Source organism: Kogia breviceps, chromosome 4 (genome assembly GCF_026419965.1).
Source record: "Kogia breviceps isolate mKogBre1 chromosome 4, mKogBre1 haplotype 1, whole genome shotgun sequence".
NCBI classification, from domain to species: domain Eukaryota; kingdom Metazoa; phylum Chordata; class Mammalia; order Artiodactyla; family Physeteridae; genus Kogia; species Kogia breviceps.
In genome coordinates, this window is record NC_081313.1 from 83,225,760 (window position 1) to 83,251,626 (window position 25,867).

The window sequence follows — 25,867 nt, forward strand, 5'->3', positions numbered from 1 at the left end:
CTTTTAATATGATGGCAGAGAGCTATTCTGATGATGTTTCACTGTTGTGCTGCCCTCCTTTGCTCTTTGTAATTGCCTCTTTCTACTGTTCATTAAAATATATTTACAGTTATATTAAGTTTACATGAAAATAGTAGACACAGCATGAAGCAGTTTTCATTATTTAGTCATTTTAATTTTAAAGTTTTTTTTTTTCTCCACATATTCCATCCAGTCTTTTGTGTCTCATTCCAAATGAGCAGCTCACACTGGTAATGTGTCTAGTTAATTATATGCATGTGCATTTAAATTGCATACATTGATGTGAACTTTTTAATATCCTGTGGGGTGGTCCCTTTCTACTTAGAGTGGGCCTGGTGCTCAATTCTAAATTAACAGACCTCTCGAGGATGCAAATAAGGACCAGCTGATGGAAAAGCAGCAGCTCTGCTGGCCCATGTCAGGAAGGCAGCAGTACCTGTCAGATTAAGTCTCATCCCTTCTTTCCCAGGCTTTTAAAGGAGGAGACAATTACTGCATCTAGGCACCAAGGGAAAGTAATAGCACCAGGATTGGAGCAAGCATAGCAATAGCATGAGTTGTTGGACTCCATTTGTGCTTGCAGACTTAAGTCAAGGTGTAGCAGTTGTAAGTTCCCCATATTTGTTGGCTGAATATGAGCCATAACTGAGCAGATGCTGTTTGTGGCTTTTTGGAGTCAGTAGGGAAATGAGGTGCTGAAAACTAGGTAATTTAGATATTAAAAATTTATTCCTGCTCTCCATGAAAATACGGTAAATTTTAGGAGACCTTGGCAATTGAAATATCCATTTATCTATTCAATGAATACCTTTCTTTATTCTGACTGGAACAATCAATTTTTTAAAATAATGAGTGGTTAGCTACTCAGAGTTTCAAGCTTTGAAAATCATAGTTTTGTTTATACACATTGTTTTGGCATTTGGAGTAATTCTGGAGCACTTTCTCTTTGTGATGTGAGATTGTATAGTCTTACGCACTTTCTGTTCTGCTGAGCACAGGACTTAGGGCTTAAGGCAATTTATGACTGCAAGCCCCAAGATTGTGTGTTCACAATACTGGGTGATTAAAGTGAATGGGCTTCTTCTGTATTACGTCTTGTACTTTGACAAAATCTATGCAGAGCTAAAATTATTGTTTTCAGTCTTATTAATTAACATTTGATTTGGAAACTATTTCTAATGATGCTTTGGCCATCTACTGTTTACAAATCTAAGGGGGCTTCTACAGGTTGTTGAATCTTTTTTGAAAAGAAGAATCCCACCTGGTTAAATGATGCTGTTTCCAGCTGTTCTAACTTGGAATCATTCTCAAGCTAAAGCAGTAGTGCTTTACCATCCTATGAAGCTTTAGCTAAGATCCCTTTCAACTGCTTCTATTTATTAACCACCTGCTGTGTCTTTTTAAATGCCACTGTCTTCACGGGGTTACAGATACTGATGAGGAGAAAGAGAAAAGTAGCTAAAACATATAAATAAATATAAATATAAATAAATACATAAATAAATAAATATATATATATATATATATAGAGAGAGAGAGAGAGAGTCCTATATGTGAGACACCCTGCTAAAACATATAAATACATAAATAAATAAATAAATATGTATATATATATATATATATATATATATATATAGAGAGAGAGAGAGAGAGAGAGAGAGAGAGAGAGAGAGAGCGAGAGAGAGAGAGAGAGAGTCCTGTATGTGAGACACCCTGCTTGGTTACTCATTTAAATGACTTTTTTTTTTAGGGTGATATCACTTTCCAGAAAAGTCTACAGCTTTGTTACCTCCCTTATGATGATAATGATTCTTTGGTTGAGAATGGTATTTACATACACTGCCTTTATGCACCCTCTCCACATCCTAGCTACCTGTCATCCATACACTATACAGCAAGATTCACAGCATGTCTTCTGCAATTCCCCTCTGTTTCTTCTGCCATAATGAAACTTCCAAAGTTTAACATACATAAATTCCTCGTTAGTACAAATAAAAGTAACACAGTCTCCAAAATCTGTGCTATCCCTTGTTCTAAGCACTATAAAATGTGTCTTTGAGTGTAGCAGCAAAGTTTAGACATGAATTACTGCTAGGCTAAAATTAATTGCATCCATTTCCTTTTTCTCCTTTAATATTGTAATAGATTCATATTATTATATTGCATATCTGAATGGTATAAAGAATCTTCATTAAAATATAGTTGGCATCTTGCTCTAACTTCTGGTCACCAATGATCATATTCCTTGTCTAAGTTTTAGGTGCCTGTAATAGAGGTGTTGATAGGAGTTCCTTAGCAAATGACCAATTCTTAGTGGACTAGTGTCAACTTTAATAAAATAGAATGGCATGGTTGTAACCGTTTAGAGTTTAAACAGAAACCAGCATTACATAATTTTGAACATTATTATTTTCTCACAAGACGAGTAGTTATGTTAAATAGGATGGCAGTGTTATAGCACAGTGCTGTAACATTAAATATAGAGCCAGAACTTTGAAATCAGAACATCTTGGGTTCAAATCTCAGTTCTACTACTTGATAGTTGTAATAAACATTGGTCAAATTATTTAATCTGTATTGGTCTGTTTCCTCATCTATAAAATGGGGCTATTAATCCCGCCTGATTGGACCATCACAAAGAGTAAGTGAGGGGATGTCAGTAATACGGTTGGTGCGGTGCCTGGCACATAGAAGTACTTAATAAATGGTAACTATTCTCTTTATTCATTTATTAATAAGATATTTATTAACCATCCAGTACGTACCAAGGGCATTCTTAGGCACTGAGAATTTGGTGTGAACAAAACAGATATACCTTATGCTCTTGTAGACTTTAGAGCCTCTCTGATCTGTTGGTGGAGAGGGGTAGGGTGGGGAGTGAGGATGATGCCTAGATATTGTGGTGCTATTTTTCAGGCTGGTGCCTTTTAATCACCTCTCCTATTTAGCTTTCCCATTAAGTATCCTTCTAATTACTATGTTAATGCATACAAATTGCATTGAAAATCACATAGGATTTGTCTGAATTGGAAAATGTGTTCTATGGGTTTATAGAGCAGTTAATGGAATTTGAATACCTGACTCACGCTGGATGTAATTTTGAAAAGTAAGGACATTCCACATATGCCATTGATTTTTATGTGTGTTTCTTAAAGAAACTTTCTGACTTTGGATTAATTTTCCTGTGATTCTGTTAGATGCTTAATGCATTAAACTTGTAATTTAAGACTGTACAGACTTAACTTCAGGGCATGACAATTTTATTAAAACAAGTTTTTTCAGACCAAAGAAGAAATGACTTATCAGTTCTGATTTTCTCTGAGTAACCTTGGGTTTTAACTAACCTTTCACAGATAGAACCAGAGGAGTACTTTTACAGTCAATCATGCTCTATTTGGATAATTCAAAATGACAGGCTAGCACTTTTCAGAGCTTGGCATAGTCTGGAAATATTCATGCCATCTAAATGGTTTCCCCATAGATTAGAGGTGAAAAGGTTCTGTAGCAAAGGTCCAAGAATCCAGAGTAGTTTTATTTTCAAATGTTAATTCTCATCATTTTTGCTATGAATACTAAGACACCACTAGGGAGCTATGTGAATCTTTTCACAATTAATTGGCTTAATGTAGACAAGCCTTTAGGAGAAGCTGCTAGAATTATAAGAATAAGAAACCGGGTCGATGAGGCCTGAAATTACAAGAGCCGTTGATCAAGGGTTGCTTTGCTTCCTAGCCTTAATACTCTTCTTCTCAATAAGAATAGTAAAAATTCTATTTTTACAAGACACTGTTTGGAAAGCCAACATATGCAATACTATTTTTATTCTGTTGGTCATTTTATGTGGAGAAAATTTGATATTGTTTCCATTTAAAATGGGAAATGGAAATTTGAAAATGAAAATATGTGGAGAGTTTGTCCAAATGTTCTTTGCCACTCCTTTATGTTATCCATTGTAGGACTCATTTCTCTTGGCCTCTTGTTTTTCCTCTTCACTTAGTCCTCTCACTCATTAAGTTTTCGAATGAGTTTCAGTATCCCAGGGCCCTCCAGTGAGTCATCGTTTACTCAGCCTTGAGTTTTATACAATTTTTTAAAAATTATAAAACAGGATTTTAAAATCAAAGTTTGCTTTTGGAGCTCTTCTTTTACCAGACCTGCTGAGAGCATGAAACATTGTCTCTTCGCAAATAAGAACTTATTTTATCTAAAATTTGATTTTAGAATTGCATACTTGAATTGCAACTTAGTTCAGGTATGAGAGTAATCATCAAAGCTGATCTTCATATAATACCATGAAGTCTCTGCCTGTAAGTCAGTCTCATGAATAGAGATATAAGGGTGTGTGACAGCCAGAGCTTTGAATCATGGCTTGGCTGTGTGACCTTTTCAAAGTTACTTAAAGTCTCTGAGCTTATTCAGCTGTAAAGTATAACCAACTTGCAATGTCTTGTGAGAGTGAGTATGAGCCAATTTGTACAGAATTCCAGGAAAATGATAATTCAAATTTATTGTCATTTAATATTTTAGTTAAAACGTGTTTTTTTTTTTTTTTTTTTTTGGCGGTACGCGGGCCTCTCACTGCTGTGGCCTCTCCTGTTGCGGAGCACAGGCTCCGGATGCGCAGGCTCAGTGGTCATGGCTCACGGGTCCAGCCACTCCGCGGCATGTGGGATCCTCCCAGCCCGGGACACAAACCTGTGTCCCCTGCATCGGCAGGCGGACTCTCAACCACTGCGCCACCAGGGAAGCCCCTTAGTTAAAACTTTTTAACTAAAATTTTTTAAAACGTTATACTTGACAGTACAATAAAACTTAGGCCAATTCAATTATTTAAGTGTTTGTATATAAAAAGTTTAAAATGTATTTAGAAGTTAACTTCCCCAAACATTTCTTGAATATTTGCTAAATGCCAGGCAGGGTTGCAGGTGCTAGGAGAACAGGGTGAAAGATATGACCCAAACCTCAAAGTCTACACAGTCTGGTTGGAGAGGAGATAAGCAAGCTGATACTTAGGATGCGTGCTATGGTTAAAGAATGCACATTGGGTGGGACGGGCATCAGAGAAAGCTTCCTTGAGGAGGAAGACTTGAAGTGAATCTTGAATGAGAAGGTGAGAACAAGGTTGTCAGGCAGAGAGTTGGAGAAGGGGTTTTCCAGAAAGAGAACAGTGGAGAAGAGAGAGATTAGAAACTGGCAGCAACTTGGCCTGACTGAAAAGGGTGTTGTTTTTTTTTTTTTTCCTGGGGATATAACAGGGGCCCAGATCATAAAAGCCTCATGTGTTATACTACAATGTTTAGATTTTATTTTGGTGTTATTTTTGGGAGGCATTTGAAAGAATTTGTGCCAGCAAATGACATAATCAAATATGCAGCTTGGAAAATTTTACTAAACCAGTTTTCTCTGTTATGTTTCATTCTGGTTCTTTCTAGTCATACACTGAATTTACTTCCATATCAGAGGAAGCAATTATCTTGTTTAACCTAAGACTGTCATCACATTGCTGTTAAGCACTTGTATATTTATGATCTTTGTTGAAAGCTATGAAAATTGCCATCAAGATCTTTAAATTTTAGTAGCTCACAGCAGTGAGATACCAAGTTCATCGCATCTGACAATCTCGTTTCTTAAACTATTATAGCATGAGGCCAAGGAGGGAAATTCTGCTTTTGTGTACTGTCCAATACCCCAAGCTTTTTAGCACACTTGGCACAAGGATGTCACAGACATTTGTTCCAATGCACGCGTCTCACATGCTAATGATCCTGCATCATAAGTATATCGTTTTTGACAGTGAACAGTAAGAAACCACTGGTTGATGTGCTTTACATTGCACATTACCCAATTTCTTTCTGCAGCCTGATTTAGAGAAGCTAGAGCATTTGCTAAATATAACCTTATAGGAACCTCCTGGTTCCTGGCCCTTTATTCAGATGAATAACTGTTGTCTGCACTTATTGCCTGTTCTCTCCCACCATTTCAGGCTGTAAGCAGGAAGCATGTTAGGAGTCCCTGCCTCTGACATGGCCTGGGTGTTCTCCAGGTTTCTAGGCTCAGTTTCTAACCTGTTTAGGAAGCTGCCACGATCTGCCTTCACTTCCCTTCCAGGCCATGGGCAATGCACTTTTTCTCCTGTGTGAGCCAACCTCCCGGCCAAGAAGCTATTTTTGACCTTGACCTTGTCCTTGACGGTCCTCAGACCTTTCAGATCTTCCTAAACTCCTGACTCTGACCTTGCTTGGTGGCACTTTCTCAAAACACAAATATATAAAAGCAACATGAAAATGTCACCCAACAGTGTTTTGAACAAGTCAAATTATATAACAGAACCAACTAAGAGATGTAGTGTAATGGGGAAAAAAATGTGTGGTTTGGAGTCAAACAGCTTACCATTTGTGAAATTGGATCTACCATATAGATACCAACATGCTAGTTACTGTGCTGGGTACCTTACACGTATTACCACCACCACTCCCCATCAGAGAGGTTTCCACACAGAAACTGGGCCTTTGAGGGCTGATGTACATGTCCAAGATACACAGCTATTAAGGGGAGGTTGTGGGATTCAACTCCAGATATGTCTTTCTGCCTGTGCTCCTTTGACCATATAACACTGCCTCTCAACAGTGAGTCTTTAGATAAAGTGAATGTGTTGTTAAATAATGCAGAACCCTGGTATAGTGCTTTGAGGTTTATGAAGTGCTTTCATTTCTATATCATCTACTTTATAGAACAACTCTGTGAAGTAAGTATAACTATCCCTGTTTTACAAGAGAGAAAACTGAGGCTCTGTAAGATTAAGTGACTTGAAACAATTTATAAATGGCATAACCAGTATTCATAAACTTTGAAGAAGCCACAAGAACCCTGTGAGTGGGATGTACTTGTATTGTTCACCCTACTAAGGGTAGGCACTATAAATGCCACCGATCCCCAAATGGGAAATGCGTATGATGTTTCTTTTAGTCCACTTCCAAATTTCCACTGCATTGGCTTTGGTTTACACACCCTTTGTGTAATGCTTATTTTTCTACCTGATTACATAGAGTACATTCCAACGATGGACATATTGAATTAAACTGTATATCTACCTCACAGGATTGTCTCACATCAGGCAACTAACAAAAAAATCTCCCTTTATAGGTGCTTTTTCACATATAAAATTGTTCTTCGCTCCAGTGTCCTTTACAGTCTTAAAGCTGATATGACTATAATGATGGTATATTGATGTACTTTTCTTTACCTTGTTTTCAAATACCTCTCCCTCCCCACTCCTCCCATGGGAAGAGATTTATGTACTTTACTAATTGAATCTTCACTTACAGCTACTTTTTTTTCTTCAGGTTTTGTGATGAAGGAACCTGTACAGATAAAGCCAATATTCTATATGCCTGGGCAAGAAATGCTCCCCCAACCAGACTCCCCAAAGGTATACCTGAGGCCTCTTGGATAGCCTTATATTAAACTGCTTAGTTTTTGATTCCAAAGTACTTTTTATTATATGTTCTTTCCAACAGCTCTTGACCATGTTCTATGTTGCAATTTCATGCTAAAAAGTACCCTTATTGCCTGCTTTTATATTGAAAAGGTTTCATTTAGGTTGTTATTCTTTCTCTGCCTCTCTGATAAGTAATTGGCTCACACAACAGTTTAGATAGAATTAGAAAATAACGAGTACACCTCAAGCCACCTTTGGCCTGAGGCACATTGGTTCTTGACAGCAGGAGCATTGCACGAGCCAAGAGAGCTAGGAATTACATAAATTGCCATTTCAGCAAACAGATTTTTAATAGTCCTGGAACCTGGGTATTTAATGTGATGCCAAGCCTCAGCTGGCTTTCTGAATTCACCTCTAAACTGTTCATAGCTTCCAATGTGTGAGTGAATTACCAGACTCTCCTTTATTACCTGGATCTTTCTTAGTATCAAAGTGAATGTATAGTTCTGAAACAGAATAGGACTGCCGTGGATTAGGGGTGGAGGGGTGGCATCTTTTGATGCCTCCCTAACTCATGCCTGCACTAATTTTTAATTTCTTTAATATTTTTAATCTTTTTATACGGTTTTAAAAGTTGCTTTCTATTTATAGTTATTACAAAATATTGACTATATTCCATGCATTGTGCAATATATCCTCGAGCCTCTCTTTCACCCAGTAGTTTGATTTCTGTTTTGCTTTACTTCAGATGAGTGTCAGAATCCTCTCTAGGGTTTACAAGGCAGCCACTATCAAACAAGTTTGGAAACTAATAGGGAGGTTTGTCATAGATTTATTGATGTTTTTAAGATCCATTACTAGAGAAGATTAAAAAATTTATTTTTTTCTGTCTATTGATATTTTCTCTGTAGATTTTTTTTTAGCTTACTAGCAAACTCTACTAACAGTAAAACTCTTAGGCACCCTTCAGATTCCAAAGCTTTATTGACATTGTAATCTAGTAGGTAATTGGTTTCTTCAATGATATTTTTACAGATACCCGTTTTTGTATGGGAAGAAAAACAATTTCCTGAGATGGTCCTAAGAAGTCTGTTTCCTATATTCAATCAGAAAATAAAAATGAATATGAGTATATACAAAACAAAATGAAAGAATGGGTTTATATATGTCTGTTATGTAATCAACAGGGAAAAAATTTTGTTTTGTTTTGTTCTATTTCTTGAAAAATGAGTGAGTTGTCCTCTTAAAGTGTAAGTGATCACTCTGGTTCTGAAGTGGAGACTACGAATAGAATTCTATCAGAGCTTAAAGAAGGAATGATAGGTTATATCAGAGATTTTCATTGAATGCCTAGTTTATTTCCATTTTCATATAACATAATTTCATATATTATGTGCTATTTTCTTTCCCTTTGGATTTCATAGATCAGCAACCTTTGATTAGCTCTATTTATTATTATTATTATTATTTATTATTATTATTATTTATTATTATTATCTATTAGCTCTAAAATATTAATTTATCTTCTTTTGAATATCTTCAGGTGTTGGATTCAGAGTTGGAGGAGAGACTGGAAGCAAATACTTTGTACTACAAGTACACTATGGGGATATTAGTGCTTTTAGAGGTAAGTTTTGAAATGTTGGAACTAAGCGCAACTTCAATACTATATTGTTTAAAATATATATACTGTTTTCTATATAATAAAATGAAGAATTGACTACACCCTCTGCTCACTAGTAAACAGCTGCTTTTGTCTCTTGGAATTTGAGACTATTGAAGAAATAACTTTTATTTTGAAAGTTATAAGCTCTTATGCACATATTCTCTTATGCATCCTACTGTGCTTTCTCTTATGCTGACTTCAGTGTTCTCTTCCTTTCCAATGTATTATCTTATCCACCGTTTCCTATTAAAAGATTCCTTCTTAGCAGCATTGTCAGAAAGAATAGGGACTAGTAATTTATTTATATTACCAGAAGCAAGCCGCTGGAGAGTGAGCATGTTTTGTAACACAAAACATGTTTAATCGATAATATATCTGATTGAGGTACTAATTATAATTTTTCATTATATAAATTTATTCTTTTTTTTTTAATTTAAAAAAGTTCTCAAATGCTCAGGTTCATGTCAGTGGTTTATCTGTAATCTACACTTGCCACTTCATCTGTTGCCCACTGCACCAATGCGTGGACCCCATCCACTCCATAGAGGCTGCTGAACACTGCCCTAGACACTTGCTGGTCTACCCATATTACCATGCACTTTGTTTAAGTGCTCCTTTTCTTATCATAGAATCATTAACATGAGGAAGGGACCCTGTTCCCAAGGCAACCAAGACTAGGCTTATTATTCCTTCTGTTGTATTTAGTCAAACTCCAACTGCATTCCAGGTTCACACTTTGGTGTTCACAGGAGTGTAAATATTAAGCAGTCTTCTTCTTGGCTTGTCAGCCTTTCTACTTTGTCTTGCTGACTTCTACATGTTTTCTTGAGTTCTCTAACACTATTTTTCTACTAACTAACCTAATAAATTTTGCTCTCTAGATGCATTAGCTTTCTATCCAGCAACTAAGTTTAGAAGTACATATCCATCTCTGCCTATGAAATATCCTCTGGGGCCCTTGCTGAGAGCACCCCATGCTGAAGGTTTCCATAGGTTCTCAGCATTCAGGACTGGGACAATAAATGCAGTCTTCCTCTGGAAAAGGATGTTAGAAAGAATAAATTTATGTCAACTATACTCGAATAAAATTTTTTTAAAAAAGAATAAATTTATATAATGAAAAATTATAATTAGTACTACAATCAGATATATTATCGATTAAACAAGCTCCTGTGGACCATCTCATGAACCTAACTTCCAAGTAAAACCTATTTTTTATAAAAAATATGCTTTGAGCTATGTATAAATAGCTTTCCATTTTTGGAACAGGACCTAAAATCTTAAGTTGTTAATTGTAGTGCTGAGCCAAGGTTTTGTTGAAAACAGAGGACTAAATAATGTTCATGTTTGAGAAACAAAGACACAAATTATCTGCTCTAAAAATTTACCATGTTGGTATCAGGGGAACAGGCAGATTCTAAGACTGCTGACTTCCAAAGCATTGACAAGACTATTATTTTACCAAAGAAGCGAGGAAGGCTTTCCCCAGTTACCACAACTAAAGTAGCTGGTAGTGTCCACACATACAGGACCCCACCCCTACTCTCCATCCTTCTATAGAACCCTAGACTTGACTTTTCAGCCTAATTCCTCTGAGCTTTGTAGTACCTCCTAACAGATACCGTACTGATACCCCAGGGGAAATGGATGATACATAATATGCTAGTTTATAAAACATATTACTGTAATAATTTAATTTAAATTAACTTCTTACTGATGAGGAATTAATTTTATTTTATAATTTATATCTAATATGGGGTAATTAAAAAGTATTGATATTTAATATATAAATATATAGTTATTATTTACTATAAGAGACTGATTAGAAACTTTCATACTAGTTTTTCATTTTTCACTTTTTTGAGAAGCATTTTTCTAAAAGAAGGTGCATATGAGGTAGGACCTATAATTCATAGATCCTATGATAATATAATAAAAATGTAAACAAAAAAATTTCACCCATGTAATTCTTTCAGTAGCATTAGATACCATCTGGTGCCTTAAACTATACTTGGCTTAGAATAGTAAGTAAACATGCGGGAAAATATCAGATCTCATTAAAACAACGACAGAGCATTTTGCGTTTACTTAATTGGGTGTGAGTGGAGATTGAATTATAAAACCCAGGACTGCCAGGGCTTAGAGGAATATGCTACAGTTTGGGGAGCTTTTTGAATTAGTGCAGTGTTTTAGAAATCAACTTGATCATATTATATACATTTTATATAAAACATTAAAATCTTGCTCTAGGCTTTCATCCTAAACTAAAGGAAGGGTTTTGTTGGATTTTTTGGTTTGTTTGTTTTCTAATGAGCTACCTACCCACAGTTATTTATATACCATTAACTAGTAATATGAAAACCTGGAAAGTTAACAAACGTCCCTTAATAGGGAACTAATTAAATAAATGATATAACAACAAAAATAGCAAATCATAAAATTTTATACAGACTACATAAAACCGTATGTGTGCTTGTATGTTTCCAAGCATTATAAGGAACAAGGAATAAAAGGAAACAGTCAATAAGCATGTGAGACAGGATCATGTGATTTCTTTTTTCCTTTACAATGTTATAACATTCTCTTCATGTTTTTAAATTCCACAAATATAAGCACTATGTTAAATACCTGCCAGTACCTGCCAGTTTGTGCGCTGCATTCCCACTCATACCCTCCTGACAAAAAAGAGTTAAAGTAAATCTCTATGTGCCTGACTAACTATAAAAAGTGACTTATGGGCTTCCCTGGTGGCGCAGTGGTTGAGAATCCGCCTGCCGATGCAGGAGACACGGGTTCGTGCCCTGGTCCGGGAAGATCCCACATGCCGCGGAGCAACTAAGCCCGTGAGCCATGGCCGCTAGGCCTGCGCGTCCGGAGCCTGTGCTCCGCAACGGGAGAGGCCACAGCAGTGAGAGGCCCGCATACCGAAAAAAAAAAAAAAAAAAAAAAAAAAAAGTGACTTATACTTTAAAAAGGTTCTATATTGTGATCACACACTTATCTCCAGATGAACCTAGAAGTGGAATTATAACATATCTTTTAATGATTAAAAATGCATTATAGATATGTTATATATGTATTATATATATATATATATATATATATATATATATATATATATATATATACCTAATCATCTTAGTGTCAGTAAAGATTTGAACTTCACAGTATTAGAGCTATTGATGATTTTTTTTTTTTTTTGCGGTACACGGGACTCTCACTGTTGTTGCCTCTCCCGTTGTGGAGCACAGGCTCCGGACGCGCAGGCTCAGCGGCTATGGCTCACGGGCCCAGCCTCTCAGTGGCATGTGGGATCTTTCCGGACCAGGGCATGAACCCACGTCCCCTGCGTCGGCAGGCGGACTCTCAACCACTGCGCCACCAGGGAAGCCCTTGATGATATTTTTAAGAATATAAATTATAAATCAGAAGCAGATTAACACTATGTGGAAATCACTGCACTCTATGAAAAGTGGGAAAATGTTTGGCTTAAGGGTATGAGCATTTTTCCACATAGGGAAGGTTTTAGAGAGTTGAGAAGCCTAGGACTTCTCTTTAATAAAGCATCAACAGTGAAGGTAAAATATCTTCTCAAATTTGTTGGAATGTGATAAAGTATCAGAGAGAACATAACCTGAAGCCAGCTGGTTATATCTTGGACTGGGAGGCCTAGTAGTAGGAAAAAAATAGGTCTGTGGGATACCCAAAATATTTGTTTTGTTTTGGTTGTTGTTTGTTTTGGAAATTGAGCAGAATGTGAAACTGTCAAGTGTCATTTAAAAGAAGCCAACTTTATTAAATGCCATGTCAATCATAATGTCAGACCTGGGCTAGTGCTGGGTATACCGATCTTCTTGCCCAAAGGAGTATAGTACATTCTAGCAGGAGAGACTAGCACAGGAACAGTGCGTTTATAGGCAGTAATAGAAACACACCCCAGATATGGAGGCTGTGGAGAGGTGGAGCAGGACAGGTCTGCCTGGAAAGGCAGTGGGACTTTGTCTAGGAAAGGCTTCTTAGACGATGGAACCATTGCAAAGATTTGAATGGTGATCAGGAGACTGCAGATACATGGGAGCAGGGGAAAGACATGTTCCCGACGAAATAGAAGTATGTGAATGGCCACGGGGGGGTGAAAAGCCTCATGTCCTCAAGGAACTCTTGGTGATTTGGCCTTACTGGAGTGTGAAATGCAAAGGGGTAAGTGGCAAGAAAGGAGAAGAGAGCTGAAAGGTGGGAACCAGACCATACAGATCCTTGTTAGGACTTTATTCTGAAAGCATCCAGAGTGCTTATCAGCAGTAACCTGATCAGATTTTCACTTCAGTCATAGGCTTGAGTGCATGGGAAAGCTACCAGCCTTATGAAGAAAGATTGGGGTGTTAGGAGGCCAGGGCGAGCCTGGAAGGTGCTCTGGAAGGCCAGAATGAGTTCTTTTTTAATGTAAGCTTTATAACTTTTTATAAATTAATATTCTGTGGAAAAGAGAATATAACCCAATTAGAAATGTGTGTCCAGTATAAGCATAGTATTTGGTTACATGATTAAACTCTAAGACCAGATTGCCTGACAATGGCACTTGCTAATTTTGTTATCCTCACCAAGTTTCTAAACTTCTCTGCCCTTCTCATCTATGAAATGGGATCATAATGGTTCCTATAAAGTTATCTGCTAAGCACTCGATGTTAGCTACTGTCATTATAGTTCCTGTTAAAGGCTTTAAAGTGATACAAATTCCCCTAAATGCAACCTTTTGCCATAGTTGCCCATAATATAAAGAATATGTTGGTTACTTTTCAAGGGTGTCAAAATTTCTTGTTATGTTTAGACACAGAGCTGTATTTATGTCTGTCACGTTGCCAGTGGACTTTTCCTAGTTATGCTCTGTTTCCTGTTCTCCACGGACTTTTTCATTATTCATAGTTCAGTTATACAGAGATAAACTGTAAGACCAAGTTCCTGCCCTTAAGGAAATTAGAATAGCAGGAACTAGAGATTCCTCCTGGTCCTTTTTCTTTCTTTCTTTCTCTTTTTCATTGCCAAATTTTTCCTATAAAGTTTTATTCCATAGAGAAAAGTCTGCTAGATTGTTGCAGAAATTTGCCACTTTTCTTCTAGATGTTTTGGCCCAGGGAAGTCAAGAAAAGTGGCCTCTTCTTTACAGAGTTTCTGGCATTAGCTTACTAGTCTCCAACAATAACTCACTTCTCAAATTAGAAAACTCTTACACTCACCAACTGAAGTTTGGAGCTGATATCTTAAAAAGGAGGCAAGAATTTCTTCCCAAGTGCATAATCTCTGTCTTTGAGTTGGCAAAATTTCCATGCTATAAACTGTTTACTGTCCTTAAGCTCTCGGTGCATATAAGAAAACTAACAGGTATTATCAAGGATACAGATCACACACGCACACACACACACACACACAGCTTGCATCTACTCCATCACAGCCCTCAAAGTACACCTACATTTTAACATGTTCCTGGGAGTACAGCTAAACAATTCATTTTCCTTAGAGTGAATGTTTAATACTTATATTCTAAATGAGATGAATGAAACCGAGGGATACTGTTTTTGACTCTCCATTATGTAAGGGTGAGCTCTAAGAAGTTTCATCTCCAAATTTCTGGGGTTATATTAGTAAAATCAGATCACAAAATTCTAGTTAGAACCCTTAAAGAACAAATCATTTTCAGTAGCCAAGTTTTCCAGAAAGCTAAGGTTTTAACGCTCTAAGTACTATAGCCTTAAAACATTTTGGACAGAAATCTTTCCCAAATATATAATGCATTTCATGAAATTAAAATAGGTGCAGATGGTAAATACCGAATGCTGTGCCTAACACAGAGCAGACTGGCAATAAATGTTAGTTGTCTTCCTTATCTCTTTCTCCCTTTCCTTCATAATTTTGGGATATCATTCTGGATATCAGCTACTGCACAATTTTTTCCCTCCAAATTTTAGGAGTAGATAGAGTTTCTTCATCTTACTGGGCTTGTTGCCTTCTTCTATCTGCTTCTCTCTATTTTATGTAACTTCTTCTGTTGTCAAGCTACCACTTCAACTCATTTTAATTCAAACAGAGCAGCTCATGGAGACAAAGATGAGTAAGAACAAAAGTTGGCCTTCATCCAGTGGGGGCAATTGAAAATAAAACAGTAACTGTAATTGCATGAGCCTGTACAGTCAGTGCAATAAGAGAGGGGGTTGAGAAGCAAACAAGACCACACCTAGTTTAGAAAAAGATTTCATGTTGCCAGATTGATTTCCTACAGGCATCCTTCTGCCTTGTACTAAATTGATGATATGGAATCTAGGCAGCTAAATTTCATATAATTGTTTATAAATTTAGGGTAAACAGACTCTGAACTGAAACCCTTAGAGGGAACTTTTTGAATAAAATCACGGGAACACAAGTGCCTGGACTTGGTAACCTTCAGATTTGATTTCTTCTTGCTCTCCTGTGTTGTTCCATCCTGGCTATGATCCGTTTGGGTGTGGCTTCTGAATAGCTTAGTTCTGGACAGGTGGGTGTTACTAGACATAGGTCATGCATTCATGAAATGCGCGCTCCACACTTGTACACGTACACACACAAGGGGCTCCTTTCTCGCCACCACTGAAGGAGTAGTAGGGTGAGCATGAGGGAAGAGAGACAGTGACCAGCAGAAGGGAAGACAGAGGACTCTGGAGGAATTCTAATGCCACTGTGATTCCTGCTGCATGTCTGCCTCTTACAAGACTCTGCTGGGAAGCTATGGAAAAAGCTTTGAAATTGTGGGCCGGGGAAGAATCCCTTGCTAATGCATTTTTGAACAAGGTGGACCATAGATCAGTGGCAGGGCATCTACACTTCAAATTATTTCATTCCAGTATAAAGCAGACTACTCTGACTTCAGTGTAATCATTAGAGGTGCTCTTGACTCCCTGATACCTGATTGCAGAGATAGTGGGAAACTGGTGGAATATTGCTCCCTGTTGCTGCCTGTGTTATCTTTTCTAAATCTGTTTAAGTAGCTTCCTCCTGCATGCCTTCCAGGGAGATATATACCAAGCCTGCTTTTACTCTCTCCTCTGCAAAGTGAGGGATGCTATGGATCGGGGTATTTAAACCCACGTATTTTCAGGTATTCTGGATTACTTTCCATGTTTAAGAATCTCCTTTGAAATTCCAAATGTGGACGATGTTATTAATGATTCCCCTCCCCTAGGGAGATGCCTGAAAGCCATTGAGTCTCTATACTAAAGGAGACAGAGATGGCACCTTTCTAGCATTCAGCCTGGCCTTCTCTGAATAAGACCCTGACATGCACACATTCCAGCAAGCCTTATCCCTTCCGGCATATAGAAGGTTAGTTCTCAACATGATATTTTGTTCCAGGGAACACAGAATGTTTCCAAGTTCAACTCCAGGGACAGCAGCCCTGTGGTCCCAGGAAGGGTGCACTTGACCTGTTTCCCTTTTCTCTCCCAAGGCTGGGATACCTGTGCCATGCAGCAAGTTTCCTTTCTTCCTTCCTCACCTCCCACTTTCTATTTGTCTAATATTCCTTGATGTAGGGGCACAGACTTTTATTCATGTGCTTTGGGACAGATGCAATTTGGAATTAAGAATTTTAAACCTTTTTGAAAGGTTTTCAAGTACATAAATCATATATTACATTATATCACCTCTGGGCATCTGAGACACTATCCCTAATCAAATATGCTAATATTCCTTTAGCAAAACGTTCAAATGGTCACACTACAAGGGATAAAGACAGACGTAAGTAGCATCACATTCATTCAGATCGGATTTTGCTGCCAAACACTATGAAAAAAAACTTTAGGCTTCCAAAGCTTTTCAGGTTTCAGAATTGCAAATAGTTCCAGTATGGGAACAAAGAAACCTGTTGCTTAATCCTTGAGTTAATTGGTTAAAATACTAACAAAGATTGGAGGACTCTGGATATATCTGAATATTTTCCCATTAAAATAATCTCTCCCAAACTTTATTTTTCATTTTGTGGAAAATACAAAAAGCCATTGAAAAGTACAAAAGTTACTCACAATACCTAACTATTTAAAAATCTATAATATGAGGTGACAGTTGCATATGATCTGTGAATATACTAAAAAACCATTGAATTGTACACTTTAAAGGGGTGAATTGTAACGTATGTAAATTATATCTCAGTAAAGCTATTGAAGAAAAGGTATATGGATTCAAAAGAAAAAAAATCTATAATATACCTTCTTCAATCCCATCTTCCTTCTACCCCAACCCCGACCCCCAGGTAACTGAATTTATATCTGCCAGGTTTTCATATGCTTATCCCAGCATTTCTATATACACACAGAAAGCCCAGGTATGTATGTATATCTGCACTTCTTTTCTTTTTTGGACAAAATTCATATCACACTCTCCACAGATCTGCATCTGCTGTTGTTTTTAATTTAACAACATACTCTGGGAATATTTCTAAGGCAGCACATGGACAGCTCTTTCATTACTTATAATGACTGCCTAGTATTCTGTTGTGTGGATATATTATAATTTATATATCCTGTTCCCCATTAAAGACGTTTAAGTTCTGAGTTTTTTGCTATTACAAGCAATGCTGCAGTGAACTTTAATGTTAGAAATGTTTTAGGTAACCGTGTATTGCTCCTGCAGGGTAGATTTCTAGATATGGGATTTGGGGGTTATGGAGTGTTGAAACCTTAATGGATTCCACCAAACTACCTGATGAAACGGTTTTTCCGATTTACAGTCCATAGTGAATGAGCAACCCTCATATCCTTACCTGCACTAGATGTTTTCACAATTAAAACATTTTGCCCAGTGTTTACTTAAACCAAGGAACTCCTCTTACTGTTTCATTAAAAGGATTAGAATTAGCTGGACTTTCTTAATAGAATTACCACTATAGTACATAGTCCATGTACAGTCAAAATCTGATCTGTGGACTACTTGTGCCAGAATCTTCTTGGAGTGCTTTTTAAAATGAAAATTCCTGGTTCCAGCCAGACCTACTGAATCAAATGCACAAAAAGTAGAGGCTAGGCAGTGGTGTACTAGAGCTGGTTCATATTGACCCGTAAGAGCCAATTGCTAATTTTCAGATAGTTAGTGAGCTGATGGTTAAGTATAGCCCTGATTAAAAATAAAGGCAATAAATACTCAAAGGTCATCCTTCCCTAACTATTTTACTACACTTTACTACTATCTTTGCTCTAGAGGGTATTTATGTCTATTGTATCTGTATCATGGAAATACTATAAAATAGTGTGTCTTTCCAAACCAGTGTTCAGTAATGTCACATTGGTAGCTTGAAATTAACCGTAGTGGGAAAATTTACACCATCGAAATTGAAAAATGCTACAAATCAGTGCTTCATAAATTATTTTGTTGGTTGTTTAGATTTAAGAAAACAATGAAAAATATATTAGTAATACCGATTACTGTGAATAGCCAAAAAATTTGAAGAAATATTTTTTTCAGTATTCAAAAACTACTATCCAGTACTGCAAAGATTTTGCTCACTTCGTTGACGAGCAAGTGCAGTTCCAACATAAATCTTTGTTTTTCAATAAACAAGGATATCAACAAACATTCTTGTCCAAACGACTCACTCGTCCGTTATAACCATAGGTTGGCTAGAGAAAAATTAAGGAAAAATTAAGGACATGGCTCTTTCCACTTCTAAGGGGCATTCATTTAGGCATGGTGGTGGTGAGCCAACTTTGGCTTTACAGAAGAGGGCAATATCCTAGGGGAGAAAGCAAAAATACAGATGGATCCCTAGAAGATCATCAAGCCCCACCTCACTGGACTCCTATCAGATTGGACTTTAATGTGAGTCAGAAGTAAACTTTCTATCTGGTTTAAAAAAAAAATCAAGAAACAAAAACAAAATTAAGGAAATAATTCTGTGAAATTCAACTGGTTATATGGAATTTATGATAAAGAATATTATTTATTTTATTATTTTTTGTAAATTATGCCCTACACATATTTTATATTAGTAAAACTATAATAAATGTATATTTACACATGCATGCATGGTTTTTTCGGAGAGCTTGTGTGTTACCAGCACATCACTGAGCCCAGCATTCTGAAATTTTAACAAGCTCCCCAGCTGATTTTTATGCAAACTAAAGTTTGACAACTGAGGCGCGAAGTTTCCTGGAGGATTGAAGTTACTTCTACATTTTTTTTTCCTGTACTACAGGTGTATCAGGGAAATCTCCTGGGGCTTGGGACATGAGCAGAATAATTTGCATGTATCAAAATAAGTATAATTAAATCTCAATTCTCCTAAGAAAAGGGGTGCTTTGAAAGAAGAAATGCATTTAATTACTGTCTGGTTATTCTAGCACTTTTTTATTTCACTTAGAAATTTGAAGGAGAGTTTATATTTATTCTTAAGTTTTTCACAAAATTTGGTGTTTGGATTTAAAATGCTATTTTACTATTATGGTAGAAGACACAACACATATATGACTTTCTTGGACACACTCCTCTTCATATATAGGGGTGCACATCTTCCTTCTTGACAGTTAATCTAGATAAACCTTTTTGTACAATGAACAAAAATAAGTTATATCCTTCCATTTTTTACATTTTTGATTTTTAAGTGGAATATATGGTGTGACAGGGACTAGAAAGTGAAAGGTAGAGACCATGAGGCCAACTCAGAGAGAGGTATGATTGGCAAGAAGGTAACATTCAACCTGCATGAAATTCCACAGCCTCTTAGGCCTTTTCAGATAAAGGGAAGTGATTGCAACATGGCTGAAAAGGCATTATTGAAAACGAAACCATGACTGATTTTATTTTCTTCTGAAAATAGTAAAAACCGTAGATCTTATGTGTTGTGTACTAATTCATTTTTAAAGCACTTGTTTTTAACACAGAGACTGAGTCTTTGGAGTGATAAAAGGAGAGCAGTGTGACTGGAAGGGACCATCTAGCCCAGCCCCTCTATTTTACAGAAATGGAAATCGATACTCAGAAAGGTTAAGTGACTTGCCAGAGGTGGTATAGCTACTATTCCAATGGTATTAAAAGCGAAAAGAATTTAATTTGTGTTGAATTTCTAATTTGTAGTTTATCAAAGTTCATGTCCTAACTATATAAAACAAATAATGGAGTCAGTCCTTCTAAAAGTCCTTTGAACCACTAGGAAGGAAGAGGAATGAAATTATCCTTGCACAGTAGAATAAATATGAATAAAGATTGGAGTTGCTTACCTCATCTCATTTATGCCTTTTCATTCTGATGTATGAAAGAATCCACTTCCCTTATGTAGGAATATTTCTACACCAGGTTACTTGATAATCCCACTGATTTCAGAAGAATTATAATAGGTTGTTCTTCATGTTCTTCTCTAAACTTCATTATACACAAGCAGCTTGTTGTGAGTCATGGGAATGATTTTAGGACTATTCAGTGCCTCTCAAATGATCCAAAAGAAGCCTATTATCCTGAAATATTTTTTGGCTTTTGCCAGTGTAAGCTCCCTGATTCTCTAGCTTCCTGCATTTCAATTTTGTTAATCATCTTCAGTTTGGAAGACTAATGGTCCTTATTCATCTCATTCATTCCATGGGACACCTGTTTATTTTAATACCTAAATATGGTCATTAAGTATCAGGAATTGCATTTTCATTCATTTGGTTATGAAAAGATATATAAAGCACTCCAGTATTATTGCTTTTTAAAGAATATGTTCAGAATGTTCTCTTTTCCTTAGAATGTATTTTTTAGAGCAATGTAACATTGAACAATATAATGTTTAGCTTAAGTGATGTCTTTTAGGGAAAAAAAGTTTCCCTAATACTATTTAGTTTCTCACATTTTGCGTTTATTTTCTAGTTGTTTTTGAGACAACCTTATACTTTACCTTCATTTACCCCTTTGCAGCTCATGCTTTTTTAATCACCCATAATTATTAACTCTTTTTTTGAAACTGGTCAGGGTACATAATCATTAGTTACTTTCATTTAAATTAATAGCAGATAATATTTCATTTTTTAACCAAAAGAAATTAAGAGGAAAAATAAAGTTACTTGCTCATGGGTTCACATCAAAATTAGGAGATCCAAGGCATTTTTTCACACACTCCACAAATACTCAGGCTGGTTTCCACACCCTGTCCCTCACTAATCCCCTCATTGCTTTGGCATGTTTACGTTTGTTTACTGTGTTCTAGGAAGTCCGGTAAAAGGATTTGTACATTCTATTTCATATTTTCTATTAATTCCTTTTTTTTTTTTTGCGGTATGCGGGTCTCTCACTGTTGTGGCCTCTCCCGTTGTGGAGCACAGGCTCTGGACGCGCAGGCTCAGCGGCCACGGCCCACAGGCCCAGCCGCTCTGCAGCATGTGGGATCTTCCCGGACTGGGGCATGAACCCGTGTCACTCGCATCGGCAGGCGGACTCTCAACCACTGCGCCACCAGGGAAGCCCCTATTAATTCCTTTTTTATGTTAGTTGACTGTCTTACGTGTAAAATGCGAGAGATACCCTAACTAAATACGTGACCATGATGAAAACCATTCAAATATGACATCTCATGACATTTATAAAATAATTCTGTTAGAAAAATAAAATCCAACCTTCCTTAGGCCTGGAGGAGACCCTTCTAACCTCCCTCTTTCTGCCAACAAAACATTGCTCTCCTCTTCATCCCATTTGGAAACCCTTTATCCTCCTCCCCGTTTCTTCTCATTCTATATTAATTCTTCTTTTCTCCATCTTTGAAAATTTTCCAGAGGCTGTCTTCTTGTAGGGATATCTCCCTTACCCAACACTTTTCTAGCTCCTTTTCTTTGCAAGTATTCCTTACCCTTGTTTCCCCAACTTAAGTGTAATGTATCACCTATAATAACAGAAAGGAGAATAAAATCTGAGCAGTAACTGCAAACCCTTCTAAACAAACCCTTTATCTTACATTATGAAGATTTGCTTAAGGTCTCAGAGAATTTTGAGAGATAATTTGGGTCACTGAGCAGTTTCAGTATTTTCCATACGACTTCTCAACTCACAAGTGCTTTATGAAGATTACTTTATTAATCCTCATACCAATTACAATGTAAACATATTGAATGAAAATTAATGCTAAGTCAAATATATGAGCTATAGTATTCAAAGTATATTTCCTAATTAATAAAGTCTACATGCATGCATAATTATATGTAAATTAGATACTTTGAATTTATTTTTTTCATTGAAGAAACAAAATCAATACACGATATAGTATTTTAAGCTGATGAAGATAATTGGGTTGAAAATACAGCCACTGGTTTTAGGTTGAGCTTCAAAAAGCATATATTCCAATTAAATTACTGCTTTTGCAGACTATAAACTTCCTGTTTGCAAAACAAAACAGGATGTTATTGCCACTAGGTTACCCTCTCTTTGCTTATCATTCATGAGCACTTAGAGGTTTAAGTTAAATAAAAGAGGGAGAATACACTGTTGCACAAAGTAGTTGAGAATTCCAAAGGGGGTGGAAAGGTAAACCTTTTATGTATATAAAAAATATCCTCCAGACAATTCAAGAATTCATAATACAGAATTTTATATGAGAAATATGATTTTTATCTTTATATTTCAAATTGAATTTAAAAGTTTCTTTGACTAAAACTCTTAAAGTTCCTTTTCATTCCATTACTTATTCTTCTGGTACCTTTACTGTGGTTCCTAGACTTTTGCAGTTACATTCTGCCCTCAGTAGGGAGAACAGACAATAATTAGGAGAATGCAAAAGAAAATTTAGACTTTCAATTAAAAAATGAATATATATTAAAAACTGATAGGCCGAAGTAAAAAGTGGTTGATAGGACTTTTCACTGAAAGAAAGGGGAAATAATAAAATAATTCTTAGTAACCAGATATAATATTTAAAAACTGCCGACCAAAGCCCATGAAGCTAGTGGACAAGCTAGTTAAAGGTGCCAGAAGACAGCACCTTCAGAAAGGCAAATAAATGTTTAAATATGCTGTGTACACAAAATAAAGATTTAAAACTTAATGCCTCAGGTAGGGGCCACAAGTAGAGGGTTTTTGCTTCTTGATTTGGGTGCTGGTTACAGGAGTGTGTTAGTTTTTTAAAATTTCTGAAGCTGTAACTTCTGATTTGTGCAATTTTCTGTATATTATATAGTTCAACGAAAAGTTCAAAAAACAATCATTAATTTTAAAACTCTATTAACGCATATATGTGGAACCTAGAAAAATGGTACAGATGAACCGGTTTGCAGGGCAGAAATTGAGACACAGATGTAGAGAACAAACGTATGGACACCAAGCAGGGAAAGCGGTGGGGGGATGGGGGTGGTGGTGTGATGAATTGGGAGATTGGGATTGACATGTATACACTAATGTGTATAAAACTGATGACTAATAAGAACCTGCAGTATAAAAAAATAAATAAAATTTAAAAATTAAAAAAAAAGAAGTAATCACCATGTCAAGTGTTTAATACCTTTCACTTCCACCTTGAAAAGCATGGATATTAAAGTGCTAATATAATTTTTTTAAAAAAACTGTGCCACATTTTTAAAAATTCTGTATTTACCTAGGATTCATGGGTTTTTGTCTTTTAATTTTACTTTCTTGGAAGTATGATTCTGGAGCAGGCTCATAATTCTGGGAGAAGAGATAGTATAAATCATAAGCTTCACTATGGATTCTTTTCTTTGCATTCATAAAAGATGGAAAGAGGAAAGTGCTCTGACATTAGTCCCGCCACAACATTCTCCACACACAGCGATTATAAAAGCTCGTTGGTGAGCCTGCCTGCCTGCCTTCCATTTGATCTCTTTTGGGAACAGCACAGGCCATCATTTGTGAAAGTCATCTTCTTGCAGGATGGATAAAATGCATTTTCTCTTCCTTGCCACAGGACAAATGGAAGCTAGTAATTTCTAGTCCCACAGCAGTGAGTACAAAATCAAAAGAGGCTAACTCACTGCAGTGACAGCTTCAAAAGGAATTCTTTTTTGAAGATTTTTTTTTTTTTGGTAGTGCTGGTTTATTTAGCACCAAGGCTTGTCTGCTAAGCCAGCTTTCAGCAGCCCCCAGGAAAACCTCTGTGCAGTTTGTGTCATATATTAACAGTGCACCTATTTCAGTTATATTTGCTAAGCAGATACACGTTTGCTGTGACAGCTTAAGGTGTTAGTGCTTTTTGAGTGGAGACTATTTTTATCAATGTATCTGTAACTGGAGAGTCCTGATACAAAAATATGTTTTCAGTGATTTCTCTAGGAGAAATTTGGAGACTGAGAATTTGTTTTGAGGAAACTAAGAAAACACTTTAATATATGCATTTTCTGCTTAATTTGGAGAATCATCTTTTTACCGAGTACTGTTAAGTGACCCTAGGACCTACATTTATAATCCAGTGGTACCAAAAAACAATAAAGGAGCCGTATCTTACCTTCATTAAAACCAGGGTTTCATTCAGTGTGCCTGTACCCAGAATGAACGCGAGACCCTTATCTGCTATTCCCTCGGCGGTTTCCTATTTGCCTCTTGTGCTTGTGTCCATCTCTCTGCTGCTGCAGGGTTTCAGATGTACAGAAATAACCTTTTTTATATAACAAGACAGTCCAAATATATAGAAATAACATTTTTTAAAAACAACATGGCCCAACTGACAAAACTGACAGCAATCTGCTCCAGTGCCAAGAAAACTGGCTGTGTTCGATCTATTAAGAGACCTCACTTTCCACTCTCCTATGGAATTTTCCAAGTAATTTTGACTCTGAAATTTTTCCTGACTATAGAAATGAATCCCCAAGTAATCTCCTACTCTTTGTCACCTTGGGAGCCATGATTTAATCTCAGCAAAGTCCCATCAATTGATCTGTCCCATCAATTTAACATTGTTTATTCAGAACAAAGAACCATAAGGTAAAGATCAAACCAGCTTAACAGTCAAATAGCTATTACAGGTTCTGTGTACATATATTATTGAAAACATATTGGTGTGTATTATATCCTTGATTCATTCTTGTCTGTTAATTCAGGATAGGCAGAAAGTCAAGAAGATGGTCTTTAAATTATGTCAGAACACTCTGAGAGGGTGGAAAGGTATGATACAGTTTACTGTTTGCTCACAAATTTCCTTAAATACATTTTTATTATTAAAGATGTTACTTCTTTTTTTTCATAAGACTTGGCAGTGGTTCCAGGCATGCTTTTTCAGTACTTCCATAAGGAAAGGATCTGTCATCTAAAACTGTGGGTGGGATAGTAGATAATGGGTGTGCTTTATCCTTTATCTTTATCTTCTGAGGAGAGTGCAGTGAATTAAAATCTACTCTACAACTGTCTTTCTGAAGGACTTTTCCAGTTAGTGGGATGTAGTGTATAACAACACATTGGTTCCCTCAGGATCGATGATTAACCCATTTTTTTTAATTGAAGCAGGAAACAACCAGGACAAGATAAGCCCATGATGTGTATGTATCTCTTGAGGGAAAGATTAGGAGAGATCAACAGACTTCTAAGGACCTAAGATGTAATAGGTTATTATCATGCATTATTCTACATACTTACTTTACTACTTAGCTATGAATCCAGGCAGGAACTAAAAGCTATTATTAGAAAAGCAAGCTAAATAGTATGGAATGGATAACCTCATACCCCATTCATTCACCTCCCATTAAGAGAAATATACTTCCTACTTAAGTGGATATCCTTAAGTACCACTGGTTACTTATCAATTCTTGCTTAATTCCTTTATT

General features: G+C 36.5%; 1 protein-coding gene across 23 annotated transcripts in view; it reads left to right on the top strand.

The window, feature by feature from the left end:
• The window catches only part of PAM (peptidylglycine alpha-amidating monooxygenase), a 283,546-nt gene that overhangs the window by 184,573 nt on the left and 73,106 nt on the right, over positions 1-25,867 (top strand). For all 23 annotated transcript variants that reach the window (XM_067031391.1, XM_067031398.1, XM_059063082.2 and 20 more), the window contains 2 exons: positions 7,365-7,450; positions 9,003-9,086. In XM_067031391.1, the coding sequence (XP_066887492.1) occupies positions 7,365-7,450; positions 9,003-9,086 (170 nt within the window). The remainder of the gene's footprint in view (positions 1-7,364; positions 7,451-9,002; positions 9,087-25,867) is intronic.